Source organism: Lactuca virosa, chromosome 4, assembly GCF_052849685.1.
Source record: "Lactuca virosa cultivar CGN04683 chromosome 4, Lactuca_virosa_CGN04683_v6, whole genome shotgun sequence".
Lineage (NCBI taxonomy): Eukaryota > Viridiplantae > Streptophyta > Magnoliopsida > Asterales > Asteraceae > Lactuca > Lactuca virosa.
The window spans coordinates 216678813-216699986 of NC_136429.1; the positions used below are offsets into that span (position 1 = coordinate 216678813).

The 21174-nt window shown below is 33.7% G+C and overlaps 3 protein-coding genes across 4 annotated transcripts; 1 reads left to right on the top strand and 2 right to left on the bottom strand.

The window, feature by feature from the left end:
- The first annotated feature begins 218 nt into the window (after positions 1–218).
- Positions 219–4044, top strand: LOC145107990 (WD-40 repeat-containing protein MSI4-like). Of its 2 annotated transcripts, none has more exons than XM_079044965.1 (15): positions 219–444; positions 916–979; positions 1172–1258; positions 1663–1725; positions 1824–1889; positions 1982–2056; positions 2215–2290; positions 2382–2592; positions 2675–2756; positions 2851–2924; positions 3008–3119; positions 3197–3271; positions 3392–3459; positions 3550–3629; positions 3786–4044. In XM_079044965.1, the coding sequence occupies exons 1-15, from the start codon at positions 311–313 to the stop codon at positions 3800–3802; spliced, it is 1284 nt and encodes a 427-aa protein (XP_078901091.1). In that variant the 5' UTR covers positions 219–310; the 3' UTR covers positions 3803–4044. The 2 variants fall into 2 exon arrangements, with proteins under 2 accessions (XP_078901091.1, XP_078901090.1); XM_079044964.1 differs by having other exon boundaries at positions 220–444; positions 3550–3649.
- A 5697-nt stretch (positions 4045–9741) lies between these two features.
- Positions 9742–13676, bottom strand: LOC145107991 (transmembrane 9 superfamily member 7). The gene is made up of 6 exons (XM_079044966.1): positions 13476–13676; positions 12640–12804; positions 12457–12566; positions 12257–12365; positions 12030–12142; positions 9742–11298 (listed from the first exon to the last, which is right to left on the bottom strand). Exons 1-6 carry the CDS (start codon positions 13587–13589, stop codon positions 9990–9992), a joined length of 1920 nt encoding a protein of 639 aa, XP_078901092.1. The 5' UTR covers positions 13590–13676; the 3' UTR covers positions 9742–9989.
- Positions 13677–17042: 3366 nt separating this feature from the next.
- LOC145107992 (CA-responsive protein) lies at positions 17043–19509 on the bottom strand. Its single transcript, XM_079044967.1, has 6 exons — positions 18691–19509; positions 18131–18183; positions 17915–18002; positions 17733–17831; positions 17500–17627; positions 17043–17274 (listed from the first exon to the last, which is right to left on the bottom strand). The coding sequence occupies exons 1-6, from the start codon at positions 19261–19263 to the stop codon at positions 17238–17240; spliced, it is 978 nt and encodes a 325-aa protein (XP_078901093.1). The 5' UTR covers positions 19264–19509; the 3' UTR covers positions 17043–17237.
- Between the last annotated feature and the right edge of the window lie 1665 nt (positions 19510–21174).

The following is a 21174-nucleotide window of genomic DNA, read 5'->3' on the forward strand; positions in this document are numbered from 1 at the left end:
TTCGTTAAATTCGAAACAATATTGTAAACTTAGTGATTTAATAGGAAAAAAAACACAATATCAAAACTAAAATTTTTTATACATTTAAATGTCTTTTATAAAATTTCCCATGTTTTTATATAAGATGCTCAAATATATTTGGATTTCTCCAAGATAACCTATTATATTCAAACAAACAAACGTTTGAGAGTTTTGGCAATTTAAAAGCTATAGTTAAAAAGTAAAAGCTGTCTAGATTTCACCAAAGCTCAAGGGGAAAAGAAAAACATAGGGCAGTGAAGCCACTAGAGAGAGGACAAAGAAGGAGAAAATGAAGGAGAGAGGCGGGAAAGGCGGAGGTCAGCCGTCGGTGAACGAGCGATACTCACAGTGGAAGACTCTCGTCCCCATTCTCTACGACTGGCTCGCTAACCACAACCTCCTTTGGCCCTCTCTTTCTTGCCGGTTCGTACACTATATTCCAATTTCTAGGGTTTCTTTTTCACATCTACATTAAATCCACTATCTCTTCCTCAATTTCATCACTACTACCTGCATTTGTTTTACTTTAGCAATTGAGTAGTAACAATGAACTCGTTGTACCTACTAATTAGTAATTAGGGCGATTGATTGATCTTACTTCCTCGTTGAAAGCTAATTTGACACACGGAGACATGGAAAGTTTGAACTTAATAACATTCTTGAAACTTATTCTCAACTCCAGTCAGTTGCCACCATTATGGTTTCCATTATCTCACTGACCTTTGTGAATAGGAATATGTTTGACTAGGAAATAATATACTATTAACTGAGCTTATTTTGTGCTTTAAACGTGTCATAGACTTTCACATTCGCTATTTTTTGGGGGAATAAAGTTACAACATGCAATTACTAGTAACAAGTTGTATGTTCACATTGACTATTTTTTGTTAATAGATGGGGGCCACTACTAGAGCAAGCTACTTACAAGAATCGCCAAAGACTCTACCTCTCAGAACAGGTACATATATGATGATGCTTGCAGAAATCTGCTGTTTGTTCTTATTGCATTCTTGAATTTCTTTAGTTTAAGATATAGGTTTACTTTTGTCAGCTACCAAGTATTATTTTTATTACAAATACCAAAAAAGTGATTTCTAAAAATAGTTTTCTTGTATTTTATTGTTTCTCATACCCCTAAACCTTCTTCCAGACTGATGGTAGTGTTCCAAATACACTTGTGATAGCAAATTGTGAAATTGTTAAACCAAGAGTTGCAGCTGCAGAACACATAGCACAGGTGAGTCCATAATGACTTCTAATTGTAGTTCATAGTACTCCTTTTTGGGGATAAATGGAAGAAATTGCAATATACTTTTATTTATTAATGTTTTTTAACATTCTACTTTGTACTTTCACTTCTTTCTATTACAAACATTCTACTTTTAACTGTTTCCTTTGAAAAATCTACAGTTATAGCATCATGCTTTCAAACTTTTCTTAATCTACGGTGCAAATTGGTTTTTATTTGGATGACATTGCTATAATTGGGTTCATATTTCAGAGTACAAAACAATGTTGTAACAAGAAGAATATGTTATTTCTTGCATTTAACCCTTCTTTTTATATCTCTTACACAAACATTGAATTGTGATTTCTAATTTTTGTGAATTAGTTCACTGACTACTACTGATGTTGTTGTAGTTCAATGAAGAAGCACGGTCTCCCTTTGTGAAGAAGTTTAAAACCATTATTCATCCTGGAGAGGTATTCTCTATTTTCTTTATGATGTTTTTCATAGATTAAGGTGAAATAAATAAATAAATATATATTTTTTTATTTGACATGTAATTGTATTTATGAAGGTAAACCGCATCAGGGAGCTTCCTCAAAACAGCAAAATAGTAGCAACACACACAGACAGTCCTGATGTATGCATTTGTTTTCCATTTTTCATTTTTGGTCCTTTATTTTATTAGTTTTTGACGTATTCTTTTAATATTATATAATTTTATTAAACCAGGTCCTAATTTGGGATGTTGAAGCTCAGCCCAATCGCCATGCTATCCTTGGAGCCACAGAGTCGCGTCCTGATCTGGTGAGGATCACTGTAGACAATCACAACACAATTAATACATTTTGCACTTCCTTCTTTCATTTTTCTTTATTGTGATTTGTGGGTGTTCTTTTTTTTCATCTGGGTCTGTATAATTTTATCTAAAGTTGATTCCTTTTATACCCTTACAAATCTTTCAGATCTTGACTGGTCATCAAGAAAATGCAGAATTTGCTCTTGCTATGTGCCAAAGTGAACCCTTTGTGCTATCTGGAGGTGATCTATTTCAAAACCATGCTTCAAGAAAATTTCTGGAAATGGAATACTTTTTATTTTTTATTTACTGAAACTGTTTATTTTATTTTAGGCAAGGATAAGTCAGTTGTTTTGTGGAGTATTCAAGATCATATTTCCACTTTAGCAACAGATTCAGGGGCAACAAAGTCTCCTGGATCTAATAATGGTGGTAAAAGCCCAAAGACTGAAGATAAAGTTACTGAGAGCCCTAAAATTAAAGCAAGGGGTATCTTTCAAGGGCATCAGGATACTGTTGAGGATGTACAATTTTGCCCCTCTAGGTATCATGGTTTCTTCTATCTTGTATTATAGTGATGACACTGTTTGATTTACATTTACTAACTGGAAGTTTGTTATGAATAGTGCACAAGAATTTTGTAGTGTTGGTGATGATTCTTGTCTTATCCTATGGGATGCAAGAACCGGATCTTCTCCAGTTGTTAAGGTGACTTTAATTTTGTTTGGATAATAAAGTTTGAAAAAGTCTTTTGTTTATAAAATTTATTTTATTATATGTAATTATGTATGATGGTTTGCAGGTGGAAAAAGCTCACAATGCTGATCTCCACTGTGTTGATTGGAACCCGATTGATGAAAATTTCATTTTGACTGGGTAAATCACATCACATCTCTCTATATTCTCCTATTTTTCCTTAATTCTTTTTAATTTTTTTTTTTATTATGTATGTATTTTAGGTCTGCTGATAACACTGTTCGTTTGTTTGATCGTCGAAACCTTACTTCCAATGGGATTGGATCACCTGTTCACATTTTTACAAACCACAATGCTGCTGTACTTTGTGTACAGGTATTAAATAAATATTTTAAAAGACGGTTTTACCCTTGTTCACTATTTCTAAATTACAATTACTTTGTATGTTTCAGTGGTCTCCTGACAAATCATCCATCTTTGGAAGCTCAGCAGAAGATGGTGTCTTGAACATCTGGGATCACAATAAGGTCTCAACTCAACCAAAACCACTTTTTAGTTTTATTCAATTTTCCCCTATTATTTTCTTGCAACAAATTGTTTTTTTTTTTTTTTAATAAAAGGTTTGTTGTTTGTTTGTTTGTACACAGGTTGGTGAACGTTCTGGTCCAGCCTCAAAATTTGCACCTGGCTTATTGTTCAGACACTCTGGACATAGGTATATATATTTAATTTTAATTAATAGTTTTCTTGTTTACAGAAATAAAAAAAAATATTGAAACAATATTATATTGTGCTATGATTGCAGGGATAAGGTGGTTGATTTCCACTGGAACTCGCATGATCCATGGACAATTGTCAGTGTGTCGGATGATGGTGAAAGCACAGGTGGCGGTGGAACTCTGCAGGTATATATATATATATATATATATATATATATATATATATCACTTATTTATTTATTTATTATTATTATTATTAAAATGTTATGTAGTATTGATTAGTTGAAATGTTTGTTTGTTTTTTAAATGATGATGTATGTAGATATGGAGGATGATTGATTTGATTCATAGACCACAGGAAGAGGTGATTAACGAGCTGGAGCAGTTCAAGTCCCACATTCTCACTTGTTCAACCCCTTGAGATCTTAAATACAATTATGATTTATGACTTATGTTATATGTTATGTTATGTTAGGATTTGGATGTTTAGGCTTTGTGTTGTAGAAACAGAAGAGCATTATGTCATTTTAGAGTGTGTGTATGATTTGGTGTTTATTTATTTACCATATGTACTCATCTTACCCCTTGCTAGCTTCCTTCTTTGTTCTTCAATTCTATTTAAACGAGTAAACTATCTAAGAGGCTGTTTGGTGGCTTTTTAATTTTAGAGCGATTGATAGGCTCTTAATTGTTCAACAGCCTTTCAATTTTTAAAAGAAAAAGTTGTATCTGAATAAAAACAAACATCAAAGTCTTCAGGAAATCCCCTAATGTCTCAACAAACATTTCCCTCTTCTCTTTTTACTTTACACGACCACCTTTTTTCCCTCCCATTGTCATCTCCAACCTCTTAAGAATCCAGAGCCTCTTGAAAATTAAGATCTTTTAAAATAAAAGATCTTAAAAGTTCAGATCAGATCCTGCCAAATGACTCTTAATTAACTATAAACTTGTTTTACATGCTTTCTTTTGATTAGAATCAATCCCAAATGTCACAAACCCAAATTAATTTCTCATTTTGACCTTTTCACCATGCGTTAATCAATAAATTAAAATGGTACATTAGGTTTTTTTTTTTTTTTTTTTTTTTTTTTTTTTTTTTTTTTTTTGAGAGAGAGAGAACATGGTACCTTAGTTTATCAACACAACAAATGAAAGTTATAATACCTTCACTCTCAAATTCTCTTGCTCAATTTGGTTGATTCTCACACGTAGGAGGGTTTTAGCCCAAACTTGGTCCCTGGTCCCTCTCCACTAAACTCCATTTTATTAGGGTAATTACACTATTACACCCTAGACCAAATCTTACGCTAATACTCCCAACTTAGGGTAATTACACTATTACACCCTAGACCAAATATTTTCTAAAAAACCACTTTTGACCACTTATTGTTCTTGGTCATTCGCAACTGTTTATTTTTCAGAAGACTTCTAACTTAAAAGTTGTTGCATGTGTGCTGCGTGGCGCACCACTAGACCATTTGTTTCAAACATCTTCACACCTTACTTTAACTTATTGCAGCAGTCTACAGACGTTAAAAAACAAACATATTTTTTATTACATGCTGCAGCCGTTTGGTCCATCTCTTCTGCTACAGAGGGTTGCAGAGGTGGTCCGCAGACTTCAAACATTTTCGCTTCGAAAAAACAAACAACACCTAAGATTTATATCTTACGTTGTTTGTGTCCTACATATCATGGTAAAGTAAAAGTGAGGGTTAGCTCATGATTAGAGAACGTCAATAAAAGATCATATGTATTGATGATAGTGTAGCATCCCACTCGTGCCATGTTTATTTTTTATGTATCTATAATTTTGACGCTTAATGATTAATGAGGAGTGGTTCAAATGAGAACCCAAAAATGTTAAGAACCCTAAGAACTATTTTTTTAAACGTTTTTATTAAGAGCATTTTGGACTTATCAAATATTAATATTATATTAAACAAACTTTATATTCTCTAATTTACAACTAATTGCCACTCGTTGTTGGATAGCCGCCGGACCACCGTCGGACCGCCGTCAGACCACTAGTGGAGTAATAGTAAATTTAATCGCATTTTCTGGTTATATTCACAGCTTAATAAAACAAATATTGTAGTTCTCATTTCTTTGGTAAATTCTTTTTAATACATACCATTTTATTTTTATAGCAAAATATACAAAATTTTAATTAAAAAAATAGATTTATGTCTTGATAAACTCAATCTTCTCTTTTATCTAAATTGTAGATTTCTTTAAAAAAATATATCGTGTATAAGACATATTCACAGTTTAATAAACATATTAATTCAGTAATACACAGTTTAATATTTTCATGCATACATTTATTCATATTTTAACACAAAATTTATATAAAATATATAACTTAATACAATCAATTTTTAGTTTAATACATAAAATTCGCAACATAACATAATACAATCAACTATACACTAATTCACATATTTAAAGTAAACCTAAACTCTACCACCATCACCAACGACCGAACGCCACCACAAACCACCTGTGCCACCTTCACCATCATCCTTCCTTTCAGATCTGTATATAAAATCATTGATTGATAGCTTAAATACTATATTCGCAATTTAATATACCAATTAAATTACTTATTTAGAGTTTAATGCAAAATAATTATAAAAACTAATACATTATTACATATTTATACAACACGAAAAATAAATATGTTCACATGAAAATTAATACAAACATTCATACATAAATCATTCGTATTTAACATAAATTTATTAATAATTCACATCTTAATACAGTCAATTCACAGTTCAGTACATAAAATTCACAACTTAATATATAAAATTTACAGTTTAATGCAAAAAATTATACATTCACATATACCTTCAGAACAACAAGATGTTGAGCCTAGAAGAAGTAAAAGGGTAAGGGTTTAGAAAGAATTTGATCCTGACTTTGTCACTTAAATGATAGAAAATGAACCTAGAACCTGATGAGAGGCGGTTGCTTCCTCAAAAGGACCTCGGTCAAAGGAAGGTATCAAAAGTAAGATAGACTTTATCTTGCAAAACCAAACATGAAAAATAGTGGATGTTCGTTCGGGTAGTAAACCATTATGTTATTGATGGATCTTCAAGAAAAATATGAAAGCAAATGACACCATAAAAAAACAAGATTATTGATCAAAAATTACAAGCAAGAATAAAGTCTGAATTTTAGTGGTCATAATAGGGATAATGACATAAAAATCCTTAAGTTTGCAAGTTTTTGTCGGTTTTATCTTTTTGCAGATTTAGGTTCATTAAAACCGGATATATGCAATATATATTTTTTTCCAATTTTAACCTCTAGTTTATTGAAGTCCTTAAGTTTGATAGAAATGTTTGGTTTTTCCTTTTTTTTTCTAGTTCATAACAGTCATTAAGTTTGGTTTTCTAATTCATTAAAGTCCTTAAGTTTGGCACAAAAAAAAATCAATTTTACCCAATAAATTTTGCAAAAAGAGTAAAACTGAAGGAAAAATGTTACAAATTTGAGAAATTAATAAACCTAAAATAAAACTTTGGGTAAAACCGATAAAAACTGATAAACTTAAGGTCCAGAAAATTCTAAATACACCCGATTAAAAACCATTTTAAGAGTCAAAACCATTTTGACTTGCCTTAATCCAATTTGCTGGGACATGATTAATTTACACAGTAATAAGATGGGCATTAAAGGTCTCGACCATGGTGTGCCTTTATTGTCGTTAAAATAAATAAATAAATAAATAAAATATTTACTTACGGTCCTCTTATGAATTTATTAAATTTTTTATTTATGATCCTCTAACATATATTTAACTTTAAATTTATACCTTGTACTATTAAATATTGGACTTGTACTATTAAATATTGGAATTGTCGTATAATATCTCAATTTTATTTTGTATACTTACATAATCCAATTTATTTTTTATCATTGCATAATCAATTTTATTTTGTATAATATCTCAATTTTATTATAGGGATTTTCATATAATATATCTAGCTTTACAATTTTCTTTGAGTTTTAATATTAGCGATATCAACTGTGTTGTAAGACGAACCTAACGAATATGAATAGAGATTTGTTAATATTTGTTCATTTAACCTTAAACGATAAATAACGATCACAAACAATTAAACGAACAATAAAAAAACATAATATGATATTTTTTCACAACTATAATAAATAAAATTATCATTTTCATTTACCACCGTTTTGTCAAACATTGTCATATTTTAATTTTATTAATTATCAGAGACATTAACTACATGAATATTACAATTTTTACGTGGTGCATTCGGTGGAATATATGCATTAAGTCGAGCATTATACAATATTTCTCATCCAACAGAACGTTCTAATCTGTTGTGACACCAAAGTGACAAAACTGTAGGCACTGGATGTGATTCTTGTAAATCAACTTTTACGTAATGGTCATTATGAACGAATGCGATAACAATAGATCTATGATGTGAGATGTCTTCGGGCCATGTCAAAGCGGAAAACATGTCGACGAACCTTGTTTGTCTAAAAAATAGACGATTACACCATACTTATTAGCAATGAGGAATCCAGTATCCGGTATAATCAACCAATATTCACTTTGTGCAGAACCCAATCTAGTGAAACTCAACGAGTGATGTACGTTGTTTATATCATCCTGAAAAATCATTGCATATCGTCCCCAATTTTCTAATAACTCGTTGTATAATTCTGAGAGGATTTGATGCAAATAATTTTGACTATACCCGAGGGAGACTGCTATTGCCCGAAATCCACAATTTCCATCTCCCTCCACATCTTCAATGTTTGCAACGTATGGATGAAATTCATTTGGAATTTCACTCATAAGTGAATTTGAATAAAATGTTGAAGGTAATTTAACTCATCAAACGATGACAAATATTCTGGCCAACTCATTTTTGTAATTAGCCTATCGTTTTTCAAAATATCGTACAATGAAAATGAAGTTTGAGACACATTCATTTATAGTAAAACTTCAGGCATGAAAATGAACACTATATAATTTATAGGGTAAGTTAAACGACCATATATGTAAATATACTTATATTATTTGATTTGATCGTAATGGTAATCATGTACATCGCATTGAAATAAAGATATGATATTTATTGTAAATGTATGGTAAGTTAAATGACCATAAATGTAAATATAGTTATATTATTTTGATTATTGGTATTCATTTACACGGTACTGAAATAAAGATAGGATATTTATTGTAAATGTAGGGTAAATTAAAGGATCATAAATGTAAATATATTTATATTATTTTGATTTGATCGTATTCATTTATACCGCCCTGAAATAAAGATAAGGTATTTATTGTAAATCCATGTTAAGTTAAAGGACCATAAATATAAATATAGTTATATTATTTTGATTTGATTGTATTCATTTAGACCGTACTGAAATAAAGATAGGGTATTTACTGTAAATGCAGGGTAAGTTAAAGGACCATAAATATAAATATAGTTATATTATTTTGATTTGATCGTATTGGTATTCGTTTACACCGCACTGGAATAAAGATAGAGTATTTATTGTAAATATAGGGTAAGTTAAATGACCATAAATGTAAATATAGTTATATTATTATGTATTGATATTGGTATTCATTTACACCGCACTGAAAAAAAATAGGGTATTTATTATAAATGTAGGGTAATTAAGAGGATCATAAATGTAAATATATTTATATTATTTTTATTTGGTGGTAGTGGTATTCATTTACACCGTACTGAAATAAAGATATGATATTTATTGTAAATGTATGATAACTTAAAGAACCATAAGGTTTTTGCGAGTCTCAAAGTTTTTGCGAGAGCGTAGTTAAGCACACTTTGCACTTAGCTACCCAATACGTTGACAGCTTGTGCTGTTCTGACCATTGGGTTGACTTGTTTGGGTTGCTCAGCAGCTTGCGCTAATCGCTTGGGGCTATCTGGCAGCTTGATTAGCGGTGTACATATACAAAAAAATCAGTTAGTTTCAATTACCTATTCAACCTTCAAGTGTCCTTTAAGGCTCGTTGACTATCAATATCAATTTGTTATAATACAGTTTAATAAGTACTTGGTCTCCAAATCAATCGTACCAGTTTCATATTCAATCTAAGCACCAAAAACTTGTAAAATAGACTAAACCAGCTTGTCCTTTTAGACATTAACATTACAATAATGACTAATTTTCAACACTTGGTATCCCAGACTCATACAACCAAAATCCACCATCACATTCACATATACTTAAACCCATACTTGTAAAGAAAATAAGAACAATTAATAATTATTATTCAAAAAAAAAGGAGCTCAAGAGGACAAAACAGGCAACATACAAGACCAAAAGACAAATCCCTACTCTAGAAACTAGCATATCAGAATTCATATCATATCCTTTTACCTCTACTTCACTTTCACTACATATCATCTCATCTCATCTCTCCATCTTCCTCACATCCATCCATATCCATATCCATATACATCATCATCATCATTAGCATTGTGAATCAGTCGATCTTAACAGACGAGTAAATCTTCCTTACAAACCATAAACACGCATAAAACCCAATGGTACCCGTCAACACAAAAAACGCATACGAAGCAATGGCCATATACCCAAAGTACAAAATCCCTGACACCAGCTTCGTAATCTCCAACTTTGTAAAAAAGTAAAACACCGAATAAAGAAAAAGATACACCGCAGACGACCCCGCAGTCAAATACGCCCTCCACCACCAATGATAATCCTCACTACACAACTGAAAGTAACACAACACCACCGTGATCTCCGCACACGTCACAATCAATATCACAAACACAATAAACAAAAACCCAAAGATATAGTAGAACTGATTCAACCAAATTGATGTCAGAATGAAGAAAAGCTCGATAAAAACCGCTCCAAATGGAAGAATCCCACCGATTAGAATCGAAAACACCGGTTTCATATACCACGCTTGTTCCGGGACTTGTCGTGGGATTTTATTTGTTTTCACGGGATCATCAACAACCGGTTTCTTAAACCCTAAGTAACTCCCGACAAACACCAAAGGAACCGAAATCCCGAACCATAAGCAAACAAGCGCGAACATTGTCCCGAAAGGAACCGCACCCGACGACTTCTCCCCCCAAATCAACGCGTTGAGAATGAAAAAAATGGAAAAGAGAATCCCGGGAAACATGAACGCGGTTTTCAACGTGTTCTTTTTCCATTCCGTTCCTTTGAACATTTTGTATAATCGCGCAGAGGCGTACCCCGCGAATAAACCCATGAAGACCCATAACAGGACCATGGCGGTCATTAAACCGCCGCGATTGGACGGGGAGAGGAATCCGAGTAAGGCGAAGATCATGGTGACGAGTGTCATTCCGAGGATTTGGATTCCGGTTCCGACGTAGACGGAGAGGAGGCCGGAATTGGGAGGGGCACGGAATACGTCTCCGTGAAGGAGTTTCCATCCGGTTTCTTCTTGGGCTTCGTCTTGTGTGTCGAGTTGGTTGTAATTAGCGATGTCTCGGTAGAGAGTGCGCATCATGATCATGGCTACCATTCCGGAGAGGAAGAGGACAATCATTAGGGAGTTTATGATTGAAAACCAGTGGATTTGATCATCGTTCATGAGTAAATACGTGTCCCATCTTGATGCCCATTTGATCTCGCTTTCTTTGAAAGTCACATCGTATGTGAAGACAACTTCTTTGTCTGTATCCACTTCTTGTGGGACTGTGCTTCCTTGGATTATGTTTTTGGTGTTCTGATTGCATGTTGTTAATTGAGGGTTCTTTTCATCCCACTCCTTGTACTCGTGATTGATACTATTAACACAAGAATCATAATGATATGAAAGATGATAAAGGTCTGTTTGGTACGATGATTGGAATGAAATTACAAAGGAATGGAATGGAATGGGTCATTACATTCCGTTGTCGTGTTTGGTTTCGCTTGAAGGAATGGAATGAGTAGTTGAAAAATGTTGTTTATTATGTGTGATTAGAAATTTAAATGAAATTACATTAATAGATGAAGAAACAATGTTACTTCGTAAAAATAAACTTTGATTAAATAAAGATATACTCTTAAATACTTGTATATAAACATATTTCATGTTATTTAAATTATAAACAATATGTATGTTAAATAGGCGAAATTTATTTTTCTAATTAAAAAAATGTTTACAAAATAGAAAATTTAACACCATGACTCTTATAATAGAACTATTAAAAAAGTAATTTTGGAAAATAAAAGATATAACTTAATTAAAGTTTTGAAATTTGCTTTAAAAAAATTCATATTATTGAAGATTATACAAATCAAAGTGATTTATAATTATAATATATCATTCCATTCATTCAAGAAATTGAAAAAAAAAACACCCACAGTGTATGAAAATCACCAAGAGAAGGAATGCCCCATTACATTCCTTTGTGGCAAACAAACAAGATTTTTTTTCATTCACCCATAATGCACCATTCCATTCCCTCTTCAACTACAGAATACCAAACACTCCTTATTTTAGAAAAGTAAGGCAGGAGTGGGAATCAAATACCTGTTTGGAGTAACTTCAAACCCAACAATTCGAGCAGAATCAGTCTCAAGATCCTTGTGAAACATGACTCTAAAGCTGAGATGATTATTGATGAAGTACTTTTCCTCTTTGCTCTGGAGAAGTAAATACAAGAATAGTCTAGTGAGAGCTTTCAATTGAAACGAATGGTCGAGTGAAACTTTCTTTTTTATAATAATAATAATAATAAAAGAAAAAAAAAAACTCACCCCAGCATAGTTTCCTTTGAAGCCTACACGAAAACCATGTTCATAAGTGGTTGACTGACTTCCATCACGTCTTTGTCTAAGAACAGCAACTGGGAGGTTATCCAAAATCCTGTAATTTCATATCAAAGATTTAAAAAAATGGGTATGTGATTGATATGTGTAATATAAAGATGAATGGGATTTAGAAAAATGGGGTGTACATGTTAACGCGATACTCGTCATCGATCTTTTCCTTGAAGTTCTTTGCAGATTGGGCATCAAGCTTTATTCTACAACCTACCTTACATGGGAGCTCCTCTCTCATATGAAACTGAAATGGAAATAGAAGCTTAGATCATAAAAGTACACATGGTAAAAATGTAGGGTAAGTAATAGACACTTACTGTGTATACTGAGTTCTCTATACGATCACCTCGTAGCACCTCTCCCAAGTTTTCAGCACTGTTTTGAATGTGCTTGGGTTTACAGTAGTTCAAGTAATAGTAGTCGTAAGGAAGTTGAGTCTTTGTGGATGATAGTTTGTTGACTTTTACTTGAAGAGGATCACCCTGGTGAAAAGGAGTGTAAGATTAGTCATAAACTCTATCAAGCTACAATAGACTAACAATCTTACAGAAAATAGCTACAAATAAGATAAAATAAAGAGGAAAAAGACTAGTAATCTCTCCAGTATTACAAGGGTTAGCATCAACTCATAAGATCAATATACAACAAATGTGGTTCGAGAATAGATCACCTAGGGAAAATCAAATCAGATTGGCTAAATCAACGAAAATATCCACTCCATTCCGAGGAAAAAAGCGCACATAGTAATTGTTATCTGAAGACTCAAAACATTATTTCATGATACTAGATTACTTTTCCTTTTTTACATATCCAATTGCATTATATGCAACATTCTCCACAAAAAAATGTCTTTGAACTCGATGTTTTAGGAAGATAAGTACTAGCATAATGCAAACAACACCATCAGAAAATTAATCAATACCAAGGGCATAAGCAACTGGACTAAAATATCAATTCAACATAAAACCCAAAACCCTAGATCCAAACTCGATTCATACGGATCACAACCTATATACAAACTAGAACAGTAGATCGGAGTCATTAGTTGTAAAACACATAGATACATGTCGACTTTAGCGACTATAACAAATTGAATCTGAACCACATGTAGATATTAGATCCAACGAACAGCAAAAACATTGAGATTACGTACCCTTTGAAAATCACGAGGAGCAACACCAGGTAGATAGAATGATTCAGAAGATGAGATGAAGAAGACGATTGAGATGAAGATGGTAGGGATGAATCCATTGGAGCTCCACTCCATCTTCGATCGGAGTGAAAGCGAGATCTTGATCGCAAAGAGGGAAACGCGAAAGGAAGGAACCAGAAGAAATGCTAGTGGCGTGTTTCGATAAATTATAGAGGCCTTCACATTAGTAATTCCAGATTCGTTTTTGCTATTTCCAGTTTTCAACTTTCTTCTTGGATTTGATTTTTTTTTCTCTGTTAAAAAATATAAATAAAAGTAAAATATTACAACTATCTACACCGAGTCACCGACGCCGTATGCCGCCATTCGCGATAAAATAAAATATTCCCTCAATCGTAATGGATTATAATTAATCAGCTTATAGACGAGAGAAATATAACTTTTCTTTTTAAGTTTTCGGGGAATGTTTTATATCATGAAATTAGTCTTAGTATTGTGCTCGACGTTTTCTCATGGCTAGATGGTTCTCGGCTATATAAGTACTTTACAACTTTGTGGATCATTTGGCGTTTCATGAATTCAATGGCTTTTAGTGTGAAAAAAGAAGAGAAATGAAAACATTTTTGATTTCATTAGAGACTTGTCTTATTTATTTTTCTATCTTATGGTTTGGTAGTAGAAACAACAAAAAAGGTTGTAACTAATTGGGTCTTATAGCTCCAAAACCCAATCAACACTTTGTAGCTCTTTGCTAGTGCCCTTTATAATGTTCGGTCATTCAAAAAGAATCTCGACCCAAACCATGAAGTCCTAAATAGGGTTGCATGAGCATGTGAATGAAACAACCTCTCCCTTATTTTGTCCATAAAGTGCATCTTACCCTTGATATTTTATATTATTGACGTTGGAACATTTGCCAAAATATAATTACACACACGTTAGAAACAGTTTCACCCACACGGACGAGTGTGTGCACCATTCACGGACACATTGCCTTACGCTCACGTGCATGTTCATCATTCACATTGATAAGGCTATGCGGAGTGGTCTCGACAACCACTCAACATTTGCCTATTTGGCATTTGGCACACCACACCATGAGTGTAACCTGGCAAACATGACAATCCACAATCTGTAAATGGCAAAATTTTGAAACAGTGTGACAAATCCTAGATGGCGCATACGTGGACTGTGACAAGCTTGACACGACTCCCTCTAGCCTAAAGGGTCTCTTAACTACTTCAATTCCGGTAAGGCAAACGGTGATATATGCTAAAACCAAACTAACTGTAACGACCCAAAGACATAGATAAAATTTTCATTTTTAGTTTAATAAAAAACCATTAATTATCCATAACAAACCTAAACATTGTATGCCAAAAGAGTGTAATCACCAGAGTACAAATCCAAATCATAAAGAAAATGCGGAACATGGGTGGATGCGCTGTGATCATGATGAGCCCTTCCCTTTTGTACCGGAAGTACTTGAAATCACAAACATAACTGTAAGCACAAGCTTAGTGAGCTTCCCAAAATACCACATACAACATACATATAATGTAACAGTACATGGTTGTGTCAGGACCGTATCAACCCAAAATAACAACAATTAGATGTGTCGGGTCCGAATCAACCCCGAGTCCATAATGACTCCGAGCCCATATTAGCTCCATACATAAATCATACAATCACATCAGTCAAAATCAAACAACAACATACATTCTACTCATACAATACAGTTGGCCAGCCTTGGTGCATTCGACCCACTTAAGGTGGTAAGAAGACTCACCTCACAGACAGACGAAAAGCTGAAACAACACGCTACTCTGAAAACCACACTACTGGTCACCCTTACAAATAACAGTTACCAAAACTCAGACTATAACTCAAAATACCCAAAATACCCCTAGGTTAAACTTAGTCAAATCTCGGTCAAAGTCAAAATTCAAAGTCAACAGTCAAGATTGACCCTCCACGTCGTGGCCATCCTTGGCCACATCGTGACTTTCAAATGACAAAAAAGGCGCGAATCCCCCAGTCACCACGTCGTGGCAGCCTAGGCCACGCCGTGGGAACTGGATCCAAAACGTCTTAATGAGTTAAGTCGAATCCTCCAATTCCAAAGGTTCCAAAGTCCAGATCTGATCATTTCTAATGTCCAAAAAGGGTAAAGTTGCCACCTTTATCCCTTGAGATCCACCAAGAGGTCTAGATCTCAAGTCTTAGATCCAAAAAGGCTAAAGAATGGCAATGACTTATCAAGAACCACTTAATCCCTTGAGTCTCAAGCTCATTTGCTCCAGAAGAGCTTATAATACCAAAACCAACCTAAAGATTGATGCTTTTTATACTTGCATGTCCAATGCAAGTCTTGCACTCAACTTAGGTCAAAATAGGATTTTATGACCAAAATCTTATGCATGGCACAAACCAACCATCAAACTTCAGATCCAAACCATGAACTACTCCAAATGATCCAGAGCTTCACAAAGTTGCAACCTTTATGAAGTCTCTTCATCCCATCTAACAAGATCAAGAAGAAATGGGACAAAATACAAGATCTAGCACTCTATAATCATAAAGCTTAGAACTTGGGGACTTACAAGAGTCCAAAAGATGCACAATAAGATGGCGAGAAAAGTTGTTTGGTGAATCCAAGTCTAGAAGTCTCTCCTTCTTCTTATAATCTCAAAAAATCAACACAAAAAACTTAGAGAGCAACAATGGAGGGTAGGGTTTGCTTGGAGGCTGAGGGTGATCAACTCTAGCCATCACATTCCCTTAAATATGGCAAAAACCCCAGAAATTAGGGTTTCTCATGAAACAACTGTCATGATGTGGCAACCATTTAAAATCGGCGACACATCAACCCTCACCATGTCGTGGGATGCCTTCACCACGGCGTGGTACCGCCCAAAATCCAAAATTCATAAATTTAAATACCTCCAAAGATCCGGACGTTACACTAACAATATGAAATAACATAAAAGGCTAAAACCTACTCATGAGTATGTTCCTGAAATACTTATCATTGCTAAAAATATTAAAAACAAAGGATTATTGATTATTGCCTTGCGACGGGAGCATACTTATCAACCAATGATCCACATGTGGAAAAAATAGGATGATAGTCACTTGTTTTTCAAAGTGAAATGGACAAAATACAACAATATTGAACTTCTGCATGTGAGGATTTTTTGTCTTTTACTCGTGATTTGCATGGTAAATTTTTCTTACCGCACGATCATTTTGTTAAATCCACAAAAAAAAGGAGTAAGGCCGAACATAAGGACGCAATATATTGTCATTTTAGTGAAAACCCTATTAAAAACAAAAAATATATAAATTTGATTTATTAAAAAAATTAAGATATTTTTGTAATACCCACATATCATCTTGTCATTATATTTAACATATTAATGATTTATATAAAATTTAAAACTAAATGTTCTTAGGTAAACTCAATCCTTCTCTACTCATTTTGAGCCACACACAAAGGTTACACTTTAACCTATCCATTACTTTGACACCTACACTCACTCAGGCGAAACATACAAATTGAAGATGGATCAAGGAAACCAAAATAATTGTAATTAAATAACAAGTAAATGGCATGTTAAACCACCAAGAAGAAAACAAAAAAAGCTATTGAGTTGGAGTTTTACATTTGCCATGATGAGAGACTCTAATCTACAAAAGAACCCATATAATTAAGCACATTAAGCAATAAAAATCTTGCACACGTGCATGCCTTGGGCTTCATCAACTCAACCCTGATCTCGTTTTCCCCTTCTTTTGCCTGCACATCAACTTATAACATTCAACCACGAGATACCACTAAGTCTGTGTTTGGCAGACTAGCTGAAAAGCTAGCTTTTGCCTGATAAGCTAGTTGATAGCTGATAACGTAATAACATTTAGTAAAAACTACCTGCTAAGCTAGATGACAAATATAAAATAACATAAAAATGACATTTAGATATATAATAAAAACTAACATATAAGGGTATATTTGGAAACTAACCAAAACGAATCTTTTTTCTCCTGAGCTAATAACTCCTCAAAAGAAATATCAGATATATCAGAGTCCGTATCCTCTGTTGTTTCCACAGATTTAGCCTTCATCTCCATGTAAACACCAATTTCAAGCATCTATTACACGAGTCTCAATATCAGTCCATAAAAAGAGAGATTGAATGTCACAAAATAACAAACTACTTACTAATATAGGCAATGTACTTTATTTTATTGGATTACCTTTTTATAAGCTGGTGAGAGTTTAAGTTGTTGTTGGAGCCAATTATATACAAATGCATCTTCTTCTAGCCTCTTTTGTTCTAACTCTAGCTTGTATATCTGCACATAACTACATACTAACACAACCGAATTTTACTCTATTTTTTAATCAAATTAATTGTAAATAAATTTCTGTCACCAACCTGTTGACGCAGTCTGTCAAATGAAGATCTGTCTGCTTTAAATAGTAGGGCCTTTGTAATGGTAAATTTTCGATGTATAACCTCAGACCTGTTGATAACAGAATGAGCATAAAATAACAATGTTTGTTTTTATTAGTTACACTTTTAATGGAAAATGAAGAGGGTAAAGATATTTTGAAGGTTATTTGAAAGATGCATATGAGCTTGTTTACATACTTGTGCTTCAGTTCATCTCTTGCTTCAATCAAGCAGTTTGCAAATTGTCCAACCTGAAAGCCACTTATAACCTTTATTTTATTGATGATGGATTCAAGTTGGTGGTTAAGTAGAATTAACACATAAAAACACATTAAACAAAAGGAAAAGAACTGTACCTACCTCTGAATAATTACCTAATTTAAGAAATCTATCAATTTGGACATAAGTTCTTTATTTTGCAACCCCAGAGTCATTCTTCAAGCCCATTGAAGTTAGGGTAAAAAGTTATACTTTTTCGCCAATTTAGGCAACAAAGTGGATTTGTTACCAATTTATGCATCAGTGTTTCAATTGTTAACAGTTTATAACCATTTTAAGCAGTATTTTACCAAATTGGTTGCATAAACAGGTAAGAAAAGAAATCATAACGGCATTAATTGATCCACTTCGTTGGATTACCCCTAAAAGTTACAATTTGTTGCACTTGCACACAGTAATAATGTAGCATTGTAGGTTCTGAATAGACAAACTAAGAGAAACATATGAAATATGTGATCAAGACAAAGAAAAAGATGAACCTGAAGAAGAGTCAATCCATCGGTTTCATGAGACTTCACAAGCTGATCATATTGTTGCTTAATCTTTCTCTGTGTCGCACTAGAAGACGAAGTAAAAGGGTATAAACACACTAAATCTTGATTCTCCTTCTCTTTTCCAATCCCCTCAATCAATCCTTCCTTTATTACAACTTGACTTTTCGACGAATCATCGGCATCAGATCGTTTCTTCTTCCCTCTTTTCTTCTTCTTCTTCTTTCCACACTCCTCGTCGCCGGCCACCGTAGACTCACTCTTCTCCGGCGCCTGATTATCCTCGTATAGTGCCGGCAAGATCTCAAGCAGCAAGGAATTATTAGGGTTCGAAACGTTCGATTTTAGGTTTTGAATGGTGGTACTGTGAATGCGATCATTAGTATTGATAGTACGGACAATGTCGGTGAGCAGTGGTGGTGAATGATGGAGGCAGAGCTGGCGCTGCCGCCGCCGTCTTCTGGCGTAGAGAGAAAACAAGAGGAGAGAAAAAGAGAGGAGGGAAACAAAGAGAAAGGGAAACATAAGGGGGTGATTCTGATTATCGTGGATGATGGGCATTGTTGGATTTGGATTTAGGGAGTTGGGAAGAGCAAATGGTGCGTCATTTTTTGCAAGCGGGAATAGTGGTTGTGGTGGTTTACAGTGGTAGTGGGTGGAGGAGATTGAAGATATTTTTTTCTGTTATCGAAATCAAAACCAGAAATCAAAAATGGTGGAATGATGCCGTTGAATGCGATGTTTAAATTCCAATTCCCATTCCCATTTGCGTCTTTTCAAACTTGCAACATAACTTTCGTCTATTCCAGTTTTAGCTTTTCCAATTTAAATGGTCCAAATACACCCATGACCCAACTCTAGACGACTCGTTTTATCTTTATGAGGGATTTGGTATATGTTTTGATTTTTTTTTTTTTTTTTTTTTAATTAATTCAATTACAGATTTAAGCTCACGGTTTGACGAGTTTTTGAGACTTTACTTTTGGATGACAAAACTTCATAGGAATTTTCTAATATGTGCTCTAATGACACATATAAAAACGTTAATTGAAGTATTAATTATAAAGACTATTAACATTAAACATTTTCGAAGAAACGTTCGATATTGATATATATTCAAAGCTTGAAATGTCATATCTGATATAAAATATAAGCATAAACAGATCTTACATTAATTTATACTAATAATTTATGTTTCATTTAATCTCTCAGTGTAATGTATATTCGTATCGATACCTGTGATACAAATAAACTGAGTAGGTCAGGTTGAGAAACCTGACGAGATACATAGGGTTTCCAACCCACAATAATATGATTAATTTGTTTATTCACATATTTCATGTCAAAAAATTAACCCAATTAACCATCCCCTTTTTCTTTATTTATTCTTCCTTAAGGATTATTCTGAAGGGTCATCTCCTACATCACATATCCCTATCATCGCCTACATCGCATTTCCTTATATGTTTGTTGTTAAGGACTTTTCCTAAGGATCATCGCCTATATCGCATAGACAGTACTGTTTCACGGATTACTCCCCCAATAAGTGTCTAGTAAGGGTTAGAGTATCATTGCATGAATACGTAGTTACTACATCGCCCGAACTCGTAATTTAATCACCTACAGGTTATGAGCATTTCGGTGTTTCCACACGACTTGTTTAGATTAGTCAGTGGTCGCCATCTATACTCCGGTAGATAACTACATCGCAACATCGCAAGTCAAGGTCAGGGCATCTCTTAGTCATCTCCTACTTATCATCACCTATCTATCATCTCATATCTACCATCAACTATTACTATCCAATACATATTTATAAGTGTATAATACTTATATGATTAAATTAGTTAAACATCATCTCATAATACCTTATCTAACACATAATATTGTCAGCACATAAGCATGTAATTATCTAGATACTTCATATCTATGTGTAAGATGAAAGTAATTATGCACTCAATTGATGAAAATTGGTAACTGACGATTTCGGCAGCGCTTTGCTTCGTACTTTGAAAAGACCTAGACGCATAAAGTGTTAAGCCTTAGTCTAGTTTTGTAATCCTGATGACTATAATAATTATAGTCTAGATTCCTCACTAATCCCAATATCTACATCAAGATCTACCAAGTAAGGATCAACCATGCAGGACAGTTGGGAGGCAAGACCATTTCGGCGTATAGCCTTTCTGAAATCCAACTATCAAGCCAACACGACCATTCTAAAAATCTCTCCCGTAAGTAGATCAATCAGTATAATGACTTGGAATTACTGATAAATCTTATTTATAGGTTTATGATAACGACTTATAACTATAAATACAAGTTATACTAAAAGAAATAGAGTGTAGCTTATCTTACAGGGATTTCTAGCGAAAAGGTCGGGATATGTACTGGCAAAATTCCGACTCGAGAGCTTCTATTTGTCAGGCTTTTTGATGCCTAGAGCCTTGCTAAACACCCTTAAGGACTAGA

Excerpts from the sequence above, each read along its gene's own strand:
- LOC145107992 (XM_079044967.1), bottom strand. The coding sequence starts at position 19,263 with ATGCCCATCATCCACGATAATCAGAATCACCCCCTTATGTTTCCCTTT. Across the intron at positions 18,003-18,130 it reads AGAGATGAACTGAAGCACAA|GTCTGAGGTTATACATCGAA; the intron begins GTATGTAAACAA and ends TGTTATCAACAG. Across the intron at positions 17,275-17,499 it reads GAGAAAAAAGATTCGTTTTG|GCAAAAGAAGGGGAAAACGA; the intron begins GTTAGTTTCCAA and ends GTTGATGTGCAG.
- LOC145107990 (XM_079044964.1), top strand. The coding sequence starts at position 311 with ATGAAGGAGAGAGGCGGGAAAGGCGGAGGTCAGCCGTCGGTGAACGAG. Across the intron at positions 980-1,171 it reads GACTCTACCTCTCAGAACAG|ACTGATGGTAGTGTTCCAAA; the intron begins GTACATATATGA and ends ACCTTCTTCCAG. Across the intron at positions 3,650-3,785 it reads GTGGCGGTGGAACTCTGCAG|ATATGGAGGATGATTGATTT; the intron begins GTATATATATAT and ends TGATGTATGTAG.
- LOC145107991 (XM_079044966.1), bottom strand. The coding sequence starts at position 13,589 with ATGGAGTGGAGCTCCAATGGATTCATCCCTACCATCTTCATCTCAATC. Across the intron at positions 12,805-13,475 it reads CTCCTCGTGATTTTCAAAGG|GGTGATCCTCTTCAAGTAAA; the intron begins GTACGTAATCTC and ends CCTTTTCACCAG. Across the intron at positions 12,366-12,456 it reads GACGAGTATCGCGTTAACAT|GATTTTGGATAACCTCCCAG; the intron begins GTACACCCCATT and ends ATGAAATTACAG.